Source organism: Boleophthalmus pectinirostris, unplaced genomic scaffold, assembly GCF_026225935.1.
Source record: "Boleophthalmus pectinirostris isolate CB_2022bp ecotype Guang Dong unplaced genomic scaffold, ASM2622593v1 HiC_scaffold_16, whole genome shotgun sequence".
Classification (NCBI taxonomy): Eukaryota; Metazoa; Chordata; class Actinopteri; order Gobiiformes; family Gobiidae; genus Boleophthalmus; species Boleophthalmus pectinirostris.
In genome coordinates, this window is record NW_026571095.1 from 32658250 (window position 1) to 32673418 (window position 15169).

General features: G+C 41.4%; 1 protein-coding gene across 6 annotated transcripts in view; it reads right to left on the reverse strand.

Annotated features, from left to right (window-relative positions):
- Positions 1-13560, reverse strand: part of LOC110165887 (disks large homolog 1-like) — a 102823-nt gene extending 89263 nt beyond the window's left edge. For 2 of the 6 annotated variants that reach the window (XM_055151454.1, XM_020931088.2), the window contains exons 1-3: positions 12910-13556; positions 9254-9385; positions 3506-3651 (exon numbers count right to left, since the gene is read on the reverse strand). In XM_055151454.1, the coding sequence (XP_055007429.1) occupies positions 3506-3651; positions 9254-9385; positions 12910-12928 (297 nt within the window). In that variant the 5' untranslated portion in view covers positions 12929-13556. Of the gene's footprint in view, positions 1-3505; positions 3652-9253; positions 9386-12909 lie in introns of all 6 variants that reach the window. The other 4 variants (XM_055151451.1, XM_055151452.1, XM_020931078.2 and 1 more) reach the window with 4 other exon arrangements.
- Positions 13561-15169: the final 1609 nt, after the last annotated feature.

Genomic DNA, 15169 nt, shown 5'->3' on the forward strand with positions numbered 1-15169 from the left:
GACCCTCCCCTCCCAGATCTGGAGGGAGGGCGCCCCCTGTGGTCGGCCCGGCGTACGCTCTCATCCTCATCCCCGTGTTTGGGCTGACCCTCTGCACCGGGCAGCCCGCGGCCGGCCACCGAAGTCTGAGAGAGGCAGAGAGGAGGAGAGGAGGAGGAGGAGGAGGAGGAGAAGAAGAAGCGGCTCTGATCTATTTTAATGCTCCCTATTTTTAGCTCAATGACTGACTGCGCGACGAGGAGCACGCTTTGTGGTTCGGCCCAGGAAAACGAGGTTGGAAATGTGGTTTAGCCTACACTGCGCGCAGAAGAACCTAAATCTGAGTCTTTGTCTTGAGCAAAAAGGGGCTTGGTCACCTTGGTAGAGCCAAAATGTGAGATGAGATGTTTTAAAACTTTCTAAACTTTTTGGATATCTGTTGACTAAAAGCTTTTGTCTATTGATACTTTGCACGCTGGGGGTAGTATTCGCTCGCTTGTAACTTTAATGTAATTTGAGACGGACTTGTATAACAGTACACAATCCGTTCACCTGTTGTAGTTCCAGCTAAATCCGTTCTTTTTCTTTTTTTTCTTCAATTGCAAACTGAGAGCAGGGGCCTGTGTAACTTACCTTATTAGTAGCAGGGATGTAACAATAACTGAAATATCTTGATATCGTATTGTCAAAAGTCTCACAATAATATCGTGGGGCTGTCACAATATATCGAATTACAAGTTTCTTTGCTTAAATTCATGGTTTTACATTAGAAACAGCTTATAAACATCGGGAACTACATCTCCCATGATTCATTTCAGCACAGACAACATGAAGAAATAGTTTTTTTACTTGAATTCTTGGGATTATGATGGAAATAATTCACACCAAAATCTTGTCAAAGTATTTTAAAAGCAAAAAAGTGTCCTATCTACAATTATATTAGCCTCTACAAAATATCGTACAGAGAGAATTGGATATTGTTACATCCCTACTTGTTAGGCCTACCGTAAAATCTGGACTATTGAGTGCACCTGAATATATGCCGCATCAACTAAATTTTAACTAAATTTTAACCCTCATGCTCTCCTCGGGGTTACATTGACCCGAATAATTTTGTTTTCTTTCTTTCTCCGCTCTCTTGGGGCTGGTCAATCAGACCCAAAAATTGATTTTTAAATAAATTCTTACCAGGTGAGAAAATACATTTTTTGGTCTGATTGACCCGCCCCAAGAGAAGGAAAAAATAATAATTTCTTCGGGTTAATGTGACCGAGAGGAGAGCGTTTAAAATTGTACATACATCGTCCGCACCTGAATATAAGCCGCAGGTGTCCACGTCTTCAAGAATGTTTTCAAGTTTGGTCCGTCTGCTTTTATCGCCTCTGAAAACTTTTGTCGTCTTTTTGCTTTTGAGTCAGTCGCCAAAATCTCACCATCGAATCACTGATGCCGAGCTCACGTGGAACAGCTCAATTTCCTTCTTCCACAGCCACATCAGTCGCCTTTAACTCAAAAGCTGCATCATCTGCATTTCTTCGTGTGTTTTCCGTGAGGAGGGTGTGTGTATGAAGCGCAAAATAACTGTTCAAAACACAATCAAACGAGCATCTTCCTCGGCGCATCAACCGCGTCTCTCCCCTGCGCATGTCTCCTGCAGAAAGAGCCTCTGTTCTGTCTGTATCGTGTCAGTGTCTTGGAGGATTTCTGCAGATTTCAAACTCTCTCGGGGGCAGGGTTAGTTCTGTCAATCAGGTATGAGTGGATGTCCGGCTACTGAAGTTTGAGACGTTTCTTCTCGTCATTTACGCACAGTACTGTTCATTTAGCATCATAACAACAGATCCATGTGTGACCAGCACAGACAGCGGCGTTTTCTGCACTCAGGCTGCTCGTATCCGCTGTGTTGTCAAACCAAAGACCGTATATATGAATGGACAATGTGCCAAACAAAGAATGTGTCCATATATTCGCCGCATCATTTTATTAGTCGCAGAGTTCAAAGTGTGAGAAAAAAGTAGCGGCTTATAGTCCGGAATTTACGGTATTTGTTTCGATGCACAAACCTGAAATATTAATCTCACGGCTTGAAATTCTTTCAACTGATAACTAGCATGTCTTTAGAGATGAATAATGGCTCGCTATCATGGGAAAAAAACAAAAAAAAACCCAGTTGTATATTTATATTGACAGAAGATGCTGAACTTTGTGGCAGTTTTTGTTACTTTTCTGTGTTTATGTCCAGTAATTACACAGATATGAACCATAAACCAGGTTAACAAATCTGCAATCTGATAGTTACACAGCAAATTCCACCTTCTGACGTGTCCTTGCAATTTGCCAGGTTTGTTGCCTCACTGATAAAACTCCAGATTTCTCCCACGCACTTTATAAGCCCATAAACCATCGGCTGATTCACTCTGCGGACAAACTGCGTTCAAAACAAACACACGTCTCTATCAGCATCACTTTCATGGGGGATAAACTGTCAATTTGTTTATTTTCCCAGGGTTCATTCCGCTTGCTGACAGCAGGGGGCGCTCCAAAACCTAAACACCTCATTGGAAACTGAGGTGAAGCTTGTAAAGTTAGAAACCGTGAAAGCCACAAGCATTTTATTCAAACCATAGATACTCTACAGTGTCATGAGGTCATATGAATCTACTGATACTTTGCAGTGACGTCGCGTTGGGGGTGTTCTACATGTATCTCCGTGGTGGAAAGCTCAGCGGTTACCATGGTGAGTGGTTGAGAGGAACTTCAGCAAAGCACAAATAATTTCACCTGTTGTACTTCCAGCTAAATCAGTTCGTTACGTTCAGATTGTTTCAAAATAAAGCTCAGATTAAAGTTTAAAAGAGCGTCAGAGATTAGAGATGTAACAATAACTCAAATATCGTGATATCGTATCGTCAAAGTTCTCACAATAATATCGTGGACCATCACAATATATCGAATCGCAAGTTTGGTTTTTTTTAGCTATTGCTGCACCATAACTCTTAATTTAAGCAGAGGGAACTACATAGACCATGATCCTTTGCTCCATTTCAGTGCAGACTACAAGAAGAAATAACAGTTCTAAGCACTTTTAAGTCTTAGTTCTTTGGATTAAGTCTTGTCAAGGCATTTTAAAGAGGAAAAAGTCGCATTCACAGTTTAGCCTACACAAAATATCGCAATAAATATCGTACCGTGAGATGTATATTGTGAAAATATTGCGTAAATATCGTAATATATTTGGATATTGTTACATCCCTAATCGTGAGCCTCCCCAACATATCGTGAGCTTTCCCACGATATCGCAATAAATAGGTTCATACCGTGACGATATCGCATTGTGAGACTTGGATATTGTCACACCCCTAAAAGAGATGCCTACAGTTAACATCGCACCCCCAGGGAACATTGATAACATCAGCTGCAAAGTAACAATGAGCTTGAGCCAACAATTCCAAGAAAGAACTAAACACAAAATCAGCACTAGATCAGTAACACCATAAGAGTGTGTTGCACCCATGGGTGGTGGTACCTGGAGGCTGGTGCTCAGGGCCAGGGTGTCCGAGGTGATGCTGGGGCTGTCCCATAGGTGGACCGGAGGCAACGGCTCCGCCTCTTTCCCGCTCTCCGTCCACCTCTGGCTGTCCAGTAAGGTCACTTCATAAAACTCCTGGATATCTGTGGACACACGAGGCTCTGGTCATCATTGAGGCAAAGTATGAAGAAAATCTAAGTCACTTTGGCTGGAACTCTCAATAACGCCCAACTTTGAGAATTTCCTCCTATAATCATAAAAAAATAATAAATAAATAAAAATTTAATATATAAATACCATATTTTTTGCACTATAAGACGCACTTATAATCCTTTAATTTTCTCAAAAATCGACACCTTATATATTAATTCTGGTTATGCTTCCTGACCTCGAACCGATTTTATGTGGTACACGGTAGGGATGGGCATACGATAACATTTTCTTAATAGATCGTCGGGAGAATTAACGATCGATTTTCGATTAATCATCAATGTTTTTATATTAAAAAGATCATCATTATTATTACTATTACTAATCTGCATAAATAAATTCAACTTTACAAACTATAAAGCAAAACCACTATAGAGCAACATCAGCCCGTTTATAATACTTTATAATGTGTTTAATGCAGGAGAAATGAAACTTAAAACCGCATGGCTAATTTGCATAAACTAAGGAAAAAGGGAAAAAAAAAAAAAAAAAAAAAAAAACAGTGCTGATGCGGTTCAGTTTCTGTCGGACTAAAGGACACGACTCAGTGGAATATGAGTGTTCTTTCTGTGACAGAGGGATGATGAGGATGATGAGGATGATGAGTCTGTTCTGTGTGTGTGTCGCGTTGGAGATGGTTCATTTCAACGATCGTACATGTGCAGGTTTAGTGCAGTTCCTTATGCTGCAGTAACCGGGACACTGCGTTCACATGCACCATGATGAAACTGGGACACTGATGTGCATGTAAACACACTCACTGAGTGGAACAGTGTCTCCAAGGAACCAGAGCCCAAAGCGGGAACTGTGAGGCACAACTCCAGTGTTTGCGCTGTCAGACGCAGCCTCGTCTCTACGAACTGCAAACTACATTCTGTTTGTCGATTAAAAATGAACGTAATCGACGAAATTCTTAATGATCAATTATTGTTTAGTCGACTAATCATGCCCATCCCTAGTACACGGCGCTCAAAAATCTGTCAAAATGTTTTAGTACAACTTTGGTAAACTATGAAGCCACACCGCTTGATGGATTGTCAGAGCATTACAGAGACCGTAGTCAGGAGCCCCGTGGAGTTAGTAGGACAGAAGCTGAACATCACATCAACGCACAAGGAGCAAGCTGTTTTTTTCAACACTTATAGTTTATGCAAATGAGCCATGTGGTTTTAAGTTTCATTTCTGTAAAGTGTAAACAAATGTGTGCAAAGCAGCATTAAACACATTATTACTCAATGTATATTTGCGTCCTCCTTGTAAGAAATAAAAAAAAAAAACAATTAGCTTTGGTTAGAGGTTTATTTCTGTCATGGAACGAGTTGAAACTTAAACTGGAGTTGGAGATAGTTTCAGCTCAGGATTTCAGGATAAGTCTGGACTTGTTAAGCGACTTTGATGGAAACTCCCCCCCAGTATTGAATGTACAATAACAGAGCAGCTGTTTATACACGACACTAGGCCCAATTTAATATAAACTATAATTGTATGACACATTTATAGTGGGGGGTCCCTGCTCCAGATCTCCATCAGTTTGAGGATCCATGGCCTGAAAACTGTTGAAGACCCCAGATCTAAAATACCAGACCTGTCTTTCACTTTAACACTTGTGTCTGTGTGTGTGAGCTCCATGTGTCAGGCTGTAAAGTGCAGAGAACGTGTGTGTGTGTGTGTGTGTGTGTGTGTGAGTGTGTGTGTGCGTGTGCGTGTGCATGTGCGTGTGCGGGACGTGCTACTCTGACTGGATTACACTGGAGGATTACAACCTCTGACTGAGCGGACAGATTGAAAAGTGAATTATGGAATAAATCTAGAATGGGCCACGAGCAAAACTCAACACATAATAACAGACAGCAGTCGTCTGTTAACACTTTACAAACTGTTAAAACGAATCGCCTCACTCTGGATTTCACCTGAAGTGTTACTGGAAAAGTTGTAATAAAAATACATGAATAAATAAATAAAAAATACATGAAAAACCTAATAAATAAAAATAACATTTAATATAAAAAAAAAAACTACATAAAAATGTATTAAAATTTAAATTAAATTAAAAATAAAAATGAAATTAAAATAAATTTAAAAATAACAAAACAGAATTAAATAATAACAGCTGCTTGATTATGGGGGAAAAAAATCATTATCACTATTATTTTGGTCCAGATCACAATTATTCAAATGACTTTTTTAGTTTCAACATGCATTTATTCAGTATTTCTCTGTCAAAATAAATAAATAAATAAAACACTTTGTTATTGATAATTTACGCAAAATTTTCAAATTGAAAATAAATACAGGCTACAAATATGAACTTTAGGAGTTTTGATATGTACAAAACAAAATAAATGAATAAAATATACTTATGAATATGAAATAAGGCATAAAAAAACATAAATGTATCCAAAATAAACTTCATATCCAGCTGTTCTACAATCTCTATATTTAAAAAATTTAATACATATACTTATTTATATAATAAATATCCAAAAATAAACTTTGTTAAGCTTAGTTTCAAGTTGATAATATGAGTTTGAAGATCATTTGACACACAAATCGAAATCACAATCAAAATTAAATTATCGTAATTGAACAGTCTTAATAAAAAATCTAAATAAAAAATAAAAATGTTATTTCATGGTGCCTTTCATCCAATCAGATCACAGAAACACAAGGTTAAAAAGGGTAAGATAAAGAGAACACGGGGCTAAAGGTGCTTCAAGTCACAAAGCCAGGTCTGGAGAGGTGTTTTTTTTAAATGGGTTTTGTATAGTTTATCTTGAATGGTCCAAAAACGCTCAACAGATTCTTAAAATCAGAGGGTGGTGGGTTCAACTCTCACTCTGCTGTTGTGTTCCTGGGCTCGACACTTCGCCCGCATTCCCCACTGGCAGTGCAACAAAAGGGTATCTGATAACCTGCCCAAGATTAAAGCAGCACTCTGAATTGAATTATCAATCTGGAACGGCTCCTGCAGATATTGTTCGGGAAGAGGAGGGACTTTGGGCTGAGTTTTAGCAGCAAAGTCGCACGCTTCAAAATGAAAAGTACCGTATTTTTTGGTCTATAAGTCGCACATTTTTTCATGGTTTGGGTGGTTCTGCGACTTATATATTAATATTTAGTCTTGTGTGTGTGAGTATCTGCTGCTCCTGTTCCTCCTGTACCAATGTCTCTTCACTCTACTGCGCATGTCTCCTGCAGAAAGAGCCTCGGTCCTGTCTGTAAATAGTGAAATATGCAGCCAAAAACAGTAATCGAGCAGCAGAAAGAAAGTTTGGAGTGAGAGAGAAACTTGTGAGGGACTGGCGGAAAGCGGGGATGGAGAACAACAGCTTCACGATAACTGGGAGGATGCACCATGCAATTTTCCTGGAAGTGACTGGTTGGATCGACAAAGCCTGGACTTCAATGACACCGAAACCATCCTGTCGGGATTCAGAAAGACCGGAATAATTCTAACTGGAACTGATGCTGAGTCTGACGACAGCGACACAGAAGAGGAAGCAGTGCCGTTTACCTCTGGAGGTCATGGAGTTGCTCAGAAGTGACACCGAGGATGAAGAATTGAATGGATTTAGTGATTTGGAGTGAGATGGAGAGTTTGTTAAACTTGTTCTGTTCTGTTGTTTATGTTATAGTTTATCTGAAGAACTGTTCATATGTGACGTTAACAGTATGTTGTTCTCTGTTCTTTTGTCATTACTAGAACTTGCCTTTCAAGATAAAATGTCAGCTCCTGGTCTCAAATTTCATAAAAAAAATGTCCCCAAAAACTGAGTCTTATAGTCCGGTGCGACTTATATGTTTTTTCTTCTTCATTACGCATTTTTTGGCTGGTGTAACTTATACTCCGGAGCAATTTATAGTCCGAAAAATACAGTAGTTACAAGCTAAATGACAATCTGTAGTATCATAACTACTGATTAAAGCACACCTATTCTGCTTATTAGGGATGTAACAATATCAAAATGCCTCAATACAATATTTTCACAACATGCATCTCACGGTTCGATAGTTATTGAGAGATTTTGTGGAGGCTTACAAAATTGTCATACTACTTTTACCTTTTAAAAGCATTGAAAAGCCTTTAGTATTGTTATAATGTGAAGAATTAAGATGTAAAAGCACTTAATAACAGTTATTTCTTCATGTAGTTGGCAGTGACAACACCAAAGGATCATGGTCTATGTAGTTCCCTGTTTTAAAATCACCATAACTATTAATTTAAGCAAAAAGACTTATAATTCGATATACTGTGATGGTCTCCGATATTATTGTGAGACTTCTAACGAAACGAAACCATGATATTTCTGCTACAGTTACATCCCTCGTGCACAATGGACTTTTCACAGATCTTAAATATGTTATAACTGTTGTCCTTCTCGCTGACCCTCTGAAGTTTTTACAGTATTTACAGTTTTTCATGCATGCTGAACTTCAATCTTTACTCGCCAATTTTCAAGAAGCCATATCGCAGATCAACTCTTGTTTTCCGCCACCGGTACACGCCGACTAGCCTGATTCATCAGCCGGTTTCACTTCACGGAAACCCGTCTGACCTCGCAGCATTAGGATTCGTTCGCTCAACGGTAGGCGGGTCATTTTTTATTTAACCAATCGCTGCCATTTGGTCGTGATGTATGTAATGCGCCAAATCCCGTAGGAAGAAGAGCAATAACGTGTTTCCTCTTGATAAAATTCACCAAACATTCTCTTTGTTCCGGCTTTAAATCCTCGATCTCGGGAATCGTTGCCAACACAGAATGTCTGTCTTCGTCTACATCCATCTCGGCTGCTTTGTTTACTGTTGTGCTGCTCCACAAAAGAGATCCAGTCATGGCTTCACAGCTCTTCGCTGATTGGCCGGTGCGCGGTTTACAACTTTCTTGCAAACCGTCTAGTGTATTTTGATTCCTGATGTAGTCGCTGGAGAGAAATGATACTGAGCGGAGACACTAGGTGGCACCAGCCCGGCTACACGCTCTCTGCTCTGTACATAATTTTATTTTCTTTATTTGATGATACTCGTAGGGTTCAGCGGCATTCCACTAATACTTTGGGACAAAAAAAAACAACAATGTGCCGCTATCCATAGGAGGGGCTCAAAACTTCACAGCGCTTTGTTGTGACTAAGTCGCTTTAGATCAACACTGAGATTTCAAATGTTCAAATTATAACAAATTTATCCACGGTTGTCACAGATTTTAACTATAGAGAGACAGACACAAAGCACAATAGGTCTGCTTTAAGTTGTGGACACAAAGAAACAGTGAGAGTCACACACAGTCCTCGTGACAATCCAGTTTCCCCACGCACGTTTAGGCATCAGCTACAAATCAAAAATAAGAAAATAAACCAGCATGCATAAGTTTGCTGTGGGGAGGAAAGGAACACGATATTTACAATTATAATCTAATCTGGCACTGCTAATCTAGACTCGGGAATCTTTGCGGAAATCAAATGAAACTGTGTAAATGGAGAAAACACTGCCCCCTGGTGGATGTTGGAGAAGAGAAGAGAGGAGGACAAAGGACGTACCTATGAGGGCCTGGAAGAGGTTGCTCTGGAAGATGTCGATGACCCTCTGGATGGAGAGGCGCAGGGTCCGCTCCTCTGTGTGCTGCAGCTTGGCCCTGTACTCCTGCAGCAGCACCAGGGCTCTCTGGGCGTCTGAGGGACACACGGAGGACAAGGCACAGGTCAGTTCACGTTAAACACGACGTCTGTGAGGGCACTCGAAGCAGCGATCGAGTCCAGATAATTACTTAAAACTGTTTAAATAAAAATTGTGGATATTAGGTGATTTTGCTCGACAACTTTTAAAGGGAATGTACGTAATCTGTGCTCTTACGGTTTTAAAAAAAAAGTTACTACAATCACGACTGAACCTGTGTCTCCGGAGAATTAACCTGGCTACGTTAAGACTGCAGGGCTTAATGCTCAATTCGGATTTTTTTGTGTGAAATACGATGTTTTTGCGAGGCATGATTAGTCGCTTAATCGATAATTGATCATTAAGAATTTCATCGATTACGTTCATTTTAAATCGACAAACCGAATGTAGGTTGCTGTGCGTAGCGTAGCGTGACCAAACGGACGTCCGTACATGTAGCTCTCTGCATCAGAAGGAACGAGACGCAAACAATCAGTCAGTCTGCAACGTATGCGTATTTAACAATGATTTGTACAAGAAAATTCCACGCTTTTCGTTGCGTTCGGGACAAGTGTGAGTCCATGTGCACAGTGTACAAAGCAGCACATATGTTTCGGTGTCCAGTAGGAAAAAGTTTTGCCAGGTGAGAGTCGCGCAATGTCGATGTCGAGTCCCCACCTCCCTCCCCCCGTACGGTGTCCTGGTTTTGACAAACGCAAATATGGTCACACTAACCTGTATTCACCTGAGTCGTGCCGCATCAGCGCACAAGACCTGTTTATTTTCTTCGTTTAGTTTATGCAAATTAGCGATGCGGTTTTAAGTTTTCTTTCTGTGAGAGTTGCGCCAATCTGCATTAAACACATTATAATGTCAAACGGGCTGATGTGGCTCTAGAGTCGTTACGGTTTATATGTCGTAAGGTTGAATTTATTTATGCAGATTAGTAGTGCAGATAGTAATAATAATGATGATCATTTTAATATAAAAAACGTTAATGATTAATCGATAACCGATTATTAATTCTCCCGACGATCAATTAAGAAAATTTAATCGAATGTCCATCCCTAGTCGTTCACATTTCCAATTAAATGAGACTTGTGTGTGATCTCCAGTGTGAACATTAAACGGCCAAAAGTGTCCCACCTGGCGATTTTAAAGTTCCTCTCATACCGGTAGGAGTGTGCAAAAATATCAAAATATTGATATATCGTATCGTTTAATGTGATGATAAAGTATTGTTATCAGGGTCTGCTATATCGATATTTCGCCAAGAGTATTTTTTTGTATATTTTACAAAATTATTTTGTTACAGCGCTACAGTTTTGCTGTTTGTTCAGATGAAGGAAACTCGTTTATGCGACACATTTGACATTTTCACTGTTTTGATGATTAAAATGTTTGTGTTTCATATGAACTTTGCACAAGAAGTGGTTTAACAAAGACGTTTAGTATCACAGTCATGATTTAGACATTATTTTTATTGAACCATATCGAATCGATTTGAAATTGTATCGAAAGTGCAGTGTATCGAGATGTGTATCGTATCGTGGCCTCTGTATTGAGGTATGTATCGTATCGGCAACTTCTTAATGATACCCAGCCCTACGTACAGGAGCCAGAACATGTGCAACTTGCTTGTTGTAAGAAGGAGATTGAGAAGGAGAAGGATGTGGTTTTTGGTCGTGGCGTTTTGTGGGGCAGTCCGTTGAAAGGAACGTGTGGCGAGACGAGAAGAACGTTTGTGTACATTTGTGGCTTGTTGATAACGTGTAGGTCGGATGAATGCGCCTTGGCCGTTCAGACTGAAGTCGCATGTCAAAAGATCAGATATGTATCGGTTTTAGGAGCACATATCCAAGTGTCCTGGGTCGCACTTGAAAAAAATCGGATCTGTGCCGTTCAGACTGTCATTAAAAGATCAGATACAGGTCACATAGGGGCCAAAAAATCGGATTTGGGTCACTTCAGGCTGCAGTGTGAACGTAACGACACATCTAGGTTTGTCTCATTCTCAGTATATGGAATAAATTTGCATTAAAACTGATAAAGGTCTATTTGATTTGACATGTTTGTGTTTGCGTAGCCAAGGAAACGGGTAGGTCGAGTTGATGAATTTTAAAAAGCATACCATTCCTTTAACAAACTTTGTCCTGCCAAAAAAAACGGTTGGATCTCATTTGTTAAAGGAACCAAATACTTTTCTTTGACATCATAATAACAGGTCGTTGTTTAATCATTATTATTGTAGTGCATCCTTTTATTTAGATCCTGAATCATTTCCACTCTCAGTTTGAACCAGTTTAAGCAAATCTGAGCTTGTGTCATGTCTCTGTGATGAGTTTGTAGATAAAATGAGTTCTCACGTTGGCTTCTGTCAAGTAAGAAAATATAAAAACAGTCAGCCTTTAGATCGGCCCTTTGAAACAAACAGATCCAAACGATTCGGCTCCCATAAATGTGTCCCGTCACTAGAGGAGATGATGGTGGATGTCAGGAGAGTCACAGTCCTCCTCTGCTGCATGAACCAGTTTTAATTTAAACAACACTACTTCATCTACACTCACTCACACTTGCATGTCTTTATTTCATCATAGTTATATTTTACTATTAGACCTATTATTCAAAATGTGACTTTTGTTTCGTTCACAGTGGCAAAAAAACTTATCTGATGCCTGTCTGCCAGCCTCACCAATCAAAATTAACATAAACCTCATCTGCCTAAAACAAAAACCTCATCTGCCTAAAACAAAAACAAAATGACTCAAGTCTGAAATATCTGAGCACTTTTATTACCTCCCGTTTGATAAATCAAATTTTGTTTTCATGACCAGTCTTCCTGCTCAGATAATTGACTGCACACTGGGACAAAACCAAAGATTTGCACAAACACAAACACAGTGTGGACACAGCAGCTCTTAACTCTGAGCTGACAACATCTCATCTTCACATTTATACAGTCATGACACCGGCCACACCAGTGTTGATCAAACTTTGACACTCAGCTCCTCAGACATGAGCCTGGAGCACTTTGGGATCTGGGGTCAGAGTGTTGACTCTGAGGTCAGGGTGTAGGTTGGGAAGTTAAGCTCTAGGTTGTAGGTAGTAGGTTGCAGAGTTAGGGGTTAGGGTTTAGGGTTTAGGGTGTAGGTAGTAGGGTGTAGGGTTGGATTGTAGTTGGGGAGTAGGATCTGTCTGCGCAGAGCGTGGTGACGGATGGAGTCCGCTGTAAATATTTCATTAATATTAGAGAGTATTTTTAGATGGGCCGCTGTGCACTCGAGATGCCCCACATCTAAGTTTGTAGCCGCTCAGGCTAACCGGCTAACGCCACTCCAGTGACTTTACCTGACTGCCACGAGACGAGGCTGGAGCCAAAGGGCGTGATGTGGGCACATCTGAGCCGTGCCACAGCGCGGACACGGGGCTTTTGGAGACACTTCTCGTGCCTTTGTGCGTAAACGCCCGTTCAAGACAGTCCAAGTGTGTGAGAAGCAGCTAGCTGCAGAGCTGCTAATTAAGTGAAAGCTTTGCGGCTTACCTTTCTTTCGGACTGGCATGACTCGCTCTGGTCCTGTGGCCACATAAACTCGCAGCTCGAGGATTCTCTCGGTCGATGACAGTTGTCTCCAGCTCTGTCTTCACGGCCACAGAAGAAAAGTGCCTCTAAAAGCGGAGTGTTGTTCACTAAAGGAGGAGGAGTAAACGCTCCAGCGGGGAACCGAGAGTTGGTCTGCAGTCCGCCGTCAGACGAGCTCTCTGTCCGGCGTACACCGCGCACTGTGACCGCGGCTGTGCGTAAAAAAGTGAACAACTCTTCTGCACCAGGCTCCGATCGTTCCAGAGCGCAACGAGCCGAGCTCTGCTCTGTTCTGCGGGTTTGGGACCAGGAGGCAAAGCTCGGACCAAAGCGCTGTTGGTTTTCCTAAAAATAAAAACTTAAGAGTTGATCCGTGCGGCAGAGCAGCCGTGCCAAGCCCGCTGTGCTCCGCTGTGCTCCGCTGTGCGCACTCTCCCCCCGCACCCGCTCTCTGCACTCGTGTCAAACTTCCGTGGCTGAAAAGAAAAGCGTCCTTTCCCCGCCACAGTAGTTTTCCTGACCCCCTCCTCCTCCTCAGGTTTACAAATTCCAAACTTTCCAGCAAAATGGCGTCTCCAGTCACTCACGGAGCTCGAGACGTTGTACCATGTGATTTCCAAAAGCCGTCCCCTTTCAACCTGACGCCCAATCACCGGCTCACCTACAGAGCCAGGGAGAGAGCCCAGCACCAGGGCGAGCACGGGAGAGGAGGAGAGAGGGAGAGGAGAGAGGTCCGGGCAGAAGGAGGAGAAGGAGAGAGGTGAGGAGAGGAGGAGGAGGAGAGGAAGAGGAGGAAGAAAAGAGAAAGAGGAGCACAGAGCGGAGAGGAGAGGGAGAGCACGGAGCAGGGGAGCAGGCGGGAGGGAGGAGCAGGCAAAGTTTGCAGGAGGCCGGAAGTGTTGAGCCGCGGTGAAGATGTTGGTAACATGTTAATTCTTGTGATTGTTTGTCCATTTTATTGCATCCTGTTGGATTCGGGCTGTTTCAACCAGTCTGAGCCAACCGGGCCCCACTCCCCAGGGCATTAGGGGCCCCACGAAGAGGGGTCTTTTTTTATTAAACAGGCTTCTTTGTGGATACCTTTGCATTGGAATGTCATTATTTAGAAATCAATATATTTAATAGGCCTAGTTAAAGGGCCCATGTTACGCTTTTTTTTAATTGTTGTGTAATTTCCTCATCACAAACAGACCAGGAGTTGGGTTTTGTTTCATTCACACACGTTTAACACACAAACCTGCAGATTTAGACTGACTTGTCATGTGGTAATAGCCTACAGTAAGCGCTCCACTGTGTTTTTTAACTCCACACACCTTCACTAGAATCATGTGGATGATCTCTACTGAAGTAAAAGTAAAAGTAGGTGAAAACTACCACTAGTTGATATCATTATATCTTTGGAGATGTAGACAGACTAAATTGTTACTAAAACATGTGTGAATTAAACAAAATACAACTTCAGGTCTGTTTTTAAAAAGGTAACAACATTTGCACATGGATTAAATCTCACAGGAGTCCAGTTTGCGTAATATATTTAAGGTAAAAACTGTTGTCGAAGTTCTCAGTTTGTCCAAGAAAGGGTGGAAGTAAAAGGATGGAGACCAACTGGATGTCTTAAGCAGGAGTTTAGTTTATTTACCATCAATAATACGGGCCCGGGGGGATGTGAAAAGTCAGCATAGTGTAATTTCAAAAGAGGACATAGTATGATCTTTGAGTGTTCAAGCTCCTTTACTATGCTTCTGGAGGAGGAGGAGGTTTATAAAGCAAGTGGAGAGACTATGAAGACCAGTAGGCACCGGTTAGAAAGCAATATATCACAATTTAGATAATGGTGTGACAACGGAAGATCATGGTGTGAATATAGCTTTTGTGTGTCAATGTTAAGATGTACGTGGAAGATAAATTAAATTCTCTTTTTTTAAAAACTCAACTGTGCTCAAGTATCTGAAGTGAAGAGGGAGCTGCGTCGAAAGGCAAAGCTCTTGATTTACCGGTCAGTCTTCGTTCCTCCCCTCACCTCTGGTCATGAGCTCTGGGTAATGACTGAAAGGACGAGATCGCGGATACAAGCGGTTGAAATGAGTTTACTCAGCAGGGTGGCTGGGGCTCCCTAAGAGATAGGGTGAGAAGCTCAGTCAGACGGGAGGAGCTCGGAGTAGAGTCGCTGCTCCTCCACGTCGAGAGGAGCAGCTGAAGTGGCTCGAGCATCTGTTGCGGA